General features: G+C 46.6%; 1 protein-coding gene across 3 annotated transcripts in view; it reads right to left on the reverse strand.

Annotated features, from left to right (window-relative positions):
* CEP41 (centrosomal protein 41) overlaps positions 1 to 4516 on the reverse strand; it is a 14437-nt gene extending 9921 nt beyond the window's left edge. For 2 of the 3 annotated variants that reach the window (XM_075141960.1, XM_075141940.1), the window contains exons 1-3: positions 4408 to 4516; positions 3746 to 3809; positions 2601 to 2648 (exon numbers count right to left, since the gene is read on the reverse strand). In XM_075141960.1, coding sequence (XP_074998061.1) covers positions 2601 to 2648; positions 3746 to 3809; positions 4408 to 4440 — 145 coding nt within the window. In that variant the 5' untranslated portion in view covers positions 4441 to 4516. The remainder of the gene's footprint in view (positions 1 to 2600; positions 2649 to 3745; positions 3810 to 4407) is intronic. The other variant, XM_075141949.1, reaches the window with a different exon arrangement.
* Between the last annotated feature and the right edge of the window lie 201 nt (positions 4517 to 4717).

A 4717-nucleotide genomic window follows, 5' to 3' on the forward strand; every position in this document is an offset into this window, starting at 1 on the left:
TTCCCAATACAAGTGGTGATGACGCGCTTCCTGACAGACGTTCTGCTCGGGCAAGATTCTCCCCGTACACAGCCAGCGGGCACATTACGGTAGCAGAACCGACACAAGAAGAGATACTGTGAGCTTTCATCTCTAGTTTTTTTTTTTTTACTCCTATCCTTTCCTCTTAAATACACTTCCTGCAGAGGTAGGCCAATTAATTTTCAGCATTCAGAGCAAGCAGAGTTCCCAAATTCAACATCCTACCCTATATAATGTTTATTAAGCTGCAAAGCAAGTGCCTACTTGCTACTAAACAACTTGCCTTCGAAAAAAGGAGCCCATCCAAAATACCCCAGTGCACTAGAGCTTCCAAACCACAGGTCTGAAGTACAAGACCCACGCATAAACTAGATTTCAGAATGTCAATTAACATGAAAATGGACCTCGCGGTTCTTGCGAAACCACCTGGTTTCAAGCCTCGAGCTCTGGTTGCTAAAGTCTCCCTTTATAACTTGGAAATAACAGCAACAATTATCTTTTATACAGCCCATTTCACCTGCCCGACACAAAACCTACGGGTAGCCCATGTCCAAATGATTAAAACTCCCCAGTCATGGACAAAAAGAGGCCTTCAGTCACATCAAGAACAAGAAATAAACTTAATTTAGAAGGACAAATAAAGCAGCAAAGCTTATAAAGTACATAAACACTGTCGAAGCAGAACTGTTGTCACAGTGCTCATACAATACAGCTGCTGGATGGTTTCCTCCCACCTCAAGCAAGGATTATTTACTCCAGAATAAGCCTTTATGACCTAGAACTTGCCTTTACTACCCAAAATTATTTCTATCCATAAGAAAAACCAAAACAAAACTGTTGTTATTACAAAGCCTGACCTGGAGCAAACCAATCCGAAGGCTTGCGTGAGCCTCCCAGCAGTTATCGGAAAGTTCAGAAGAACTGCCGCTTCTGACTACAAAAGCAACACGACGTACCTGGTTCCGTCCTGGAAGGTCCATTCGAATTTTCTGACATTTTTTGCTTCAGTGAACTGGTCTGAAGCTGTAATTATTGTGTATTCAAGGATATGATCCTCGGGGCGTCAGAAATGAACGAAGCAACACCAGAGAAAGGGAAGAGACTTGGTGTCTCTCCTCAAGTCAGTCCTCCAAAGGACAAATCATTGTGGTTCCAGCTCTCTTATAATTTTTGATTCCACGGCAGGCTTGCGGTATTAAGTCCCACTCTCTCACATTACACAAGAGACAGAGAGTTGCCTGTACTGTGTATTTAAAGTTGTGTCCAAACGGTGTCATCTATCCATGAGAAATCAAGGGGGAGAAGTTTCTAAACTGCCTGGGAACACAAGGTGCCTATTCAGCCCAAATATAATGAGAAAGCTTCTACTGGACTCCAGAACCACGATTAAACAAAAGAACTCCTACATGAAACAAAATCAGATTCACAGCAGAGATTGAAAACCAACTAGACCCATACAACAAGATTTCCAGCACAGATAAAAAGCGATGGCAATCCTGTGGTAAGCACTGAAACCTTAGTCAGTCAACACAGGACTTTGGAAAGCAAGCTCATTTCTCTCTTGATTTTCCCCAAAGACCCATGGTGTTTAAAAAAAAAAAAAACAAAACAACAAACAAACCAGCAACAAAGGACCTTTTTGCACAAAGCCGAGCACAAGTATATTCACGTGACAGATTAGTGACCTCCCTTATCATATGAACACTACCACCTTAGAGGAACACAGTATATGGCTCTAAGAACTAAAACTGAACATTCAAAATCCTAATTAATCCTCATTAATGGGGACGATTTTTCTTGCACATTAATAAATGCAGCTTTTGGGTTTAATAGCTTTCCTGGCTCTCTCTGTGAAAATAATCCAGACAGTAGCTGAAAATAAAGTAGTAAAACATCAGCTTTATTAGTAAGAATTTTTGTAAAAAGCCTATTTTCAGTGGGAAAACAGACCAAAGTAAAAATCAGCTATTTCATCAGCCTGAACGACCCAAAGTCTTCAAAACATCCATGTTGTTCTGGTAAACAGTGTTATTCTGGTAAAATCAATGAGTTACACAGGAATGAGCTTGTCTCTTTCCTGCCTTGAGTATTCTAATAGAATTCTAAGTATGCTACAATTATACAGAAGTAAAAGGTCTCAAGCTCAATCATTTTGTTACCTAAAAGTGAAATAAAGTCTCAGAAGTGCAGTCTGAGTCTTCCCAGATAAGTCTAGTCTAGTTTTCTTAATCAAGAGAACAACTTCCTGCCTGGTTTCCATTCAATAACAAAATTTGCACAAAGAAGGATCTGGAAAGACTCCTAGACCTGCCTGCCTGGTACCTTAAGTTAAACCTGTAAAGCACTGTGGGAGACGGAGAAATAAGGCACAGGACAAAGTAGAATGGGCCCAGCAAAGAATCAAGGTAGAAGCACCTTTCTAGCCTACTGCTGCGTGTTCCTACAATTCCTGTAAGTGGCTGTGGGACGGAGTGGAGATTTCCAAGCAAATGGAGGGGCTGGGATTCAAACCAGCTCCTTGATGCTCTTTCAGTTTTGAACTAATCCACTGCAAGTTCTGCTCCTCTCCAGATACTCACTTCTTTTGATCTCTTCCAACTTTTCAGTGTATTTTGTTAAACTGTTTCCTGTAACAACAACAACAAAAAAATCAATCAGTTTGTTATGATTTTTTTTATTAGTGGTGTTCTTCAGTGCTATTAAGCCTTAAATTTTTTTTGAAGGAAAACGATCAGGCTATGATAACAAATGTTCATTGTAGATCCTCTTTCTCTATGACAACACAAGGCAGCCATAAATCAAAAAGTACCAGGATTTCCCTCTTAGCGCTTTTCTCTCGCAAGGAAGGCCAAGCTAAACAGCCAAGTCAGTCAAAGGACTCGCTGGACGCCAGCTGCCAACAACCTCTAGGAACAGGCAGTGCTCCGCAGCTTAAAGCCTCTGTTTTGGAGAGGGGAAAGTCACTGTGAACGTTCGTGACCAGAAGGAGCTCAAATCTTCTGCATATACTCCCAGCTTCTTCTACACAACACACCTGAGTTTTATTTTACAGGATTTTCAGTAAAGGGTACAAAAGTATCTGCAGCCTGATAGTCAGAACAGCGATATTCGCAAAAAAACAGCCTCGTAGCACCCTTCCCATTTAAAAGTTCCACACCAAGCTCTCTCTACTCAAAAGCGTAAGTAGTTTTGATGATGCTTTGGAGAACAAAGTCATCACCCTCAGAAAGTCACTACCTAAAACTCAGTACGTTACAGCCCTCCCTCTAAGGGAACTAAAATCAGGACCTTGGTATTCAAACCCTGCCTCCAACACACTGTTTCAAGCACAACTGTGGCCATGCTGTCTCCCTTCCCCAACGTTTTTGTGTGGAGACTATAGGCAGGTGTTACTGGATAAAGTTCAACTGCTTTAACAACAGAAAAAAACCCCAAAGACACCCCCCAAATAATTATCTTGACTTACACCCTTGTCAAGATACCCGTTCATACAAGAAAAGCCCACATACAGAAACTCCAAGACCAGTAATTTCTATGGGAACTGTCACAACGGAGCCTGACATCATATGGTGAAACACGTCATAATCGTGATGCAAGTTCTGACACAGCTGCACAGTATCTGGGGTAAAGCAGCTCAGGACAGAAGCAGTTAAGACATTCAGCATATTTTTGTATACTCCTACATCCACATTTGGTGTTTTTAACCTACAACGATTTCACTTACCAGTATCCAGGCGGGTTTTTATATGTTGGTATCTGGGATTCTGAGGGATGCGCCTGGTTAAATACTGTTTTAAAAAGGAAAAGATAAGAGGAAGTCAATATACAGCCATGTATTTGTTTTAAAGGCAAAAAAACGTTAACAGAAAAGGCGATTTGAAGAGCTCTAAAAGACAGCAAAAAGAGCAGCGAGACCACAGCCACCCTCTCAGACACCCTCTGCTCGCAGGCAGGACAGACCTCTGCATCTCCAACCCGATATTAAATCCCTGCCAAACCGCCACTTTAAAGCCTCAAACGGCGAATTTCTCTCCCTTTCTCTCTCCACCCGCAACCCACCCGGAGCACGCCCGGCTCCAGGGGCCGCAGGAGACCTCCCCCCCACCCCCCGCCCCAAGTCACCCCTAGCACCGGCCCACTGAAGCCCCCCGAGAGCCCCCCAGCCCTCCGGGCACCCCACCGAATCGGTCCCCACATCCCGCAGCTCCCAAGGACGCCCCGGCCGCTGGGGATCCCGCGCCCCAAGGCCCACCCAGGGCTCCCCCCCTCAGGGGAGGAGGAGGAGGCCGCCGCCGCCGCCGCCGCCGCCGCTCCCCGGCCCGGCCCCCGGATCCCCCCCGCTGCCAGCGAGAGGGTCACGGCGTGGGGAAGGGCCCCTCATCCCACCTCCGGGTCCCCGACACTCCTCCTGCTCGACATCTTGCCGCAGCAGACACCCCGCCGCTCCCCTCACTCCCGCCTGCCCACCGCGCCGTCCGGTTCTGGCCTCCCACCCCGCAACAATCCCCGCCCCGATTGGCCGCCCGTCTCGCCGGCGGCCAATCAGACGCTGCGCAGCGGCGCGAGCGGCTGACAGCCCTCAATCGTCGCCGGGCAACGGGGGACGCCGCGGCTGCACGCGCCGTGACGCGCGGGAAGCGGGGGGCGGGGCTGCTCCCCTCCCCTCGCGGGGCGGGGCGGGGCCGCCGGGCGGCGC

Source organism: Calonectris borealis, chromosome 1, assembly GCF_964195595.1.
Source record: "Calonectris borealis chromosome 1, bCalBor7.hap1.2, whole genome shotgun sequence".
In the NCBI taxonomy this organism is placed as follows: Eukaryota; Metazoa; Chordata; class Aves; order Procellariiformes; family Procellariidae; genus Calonectris; species Calonectris borealis.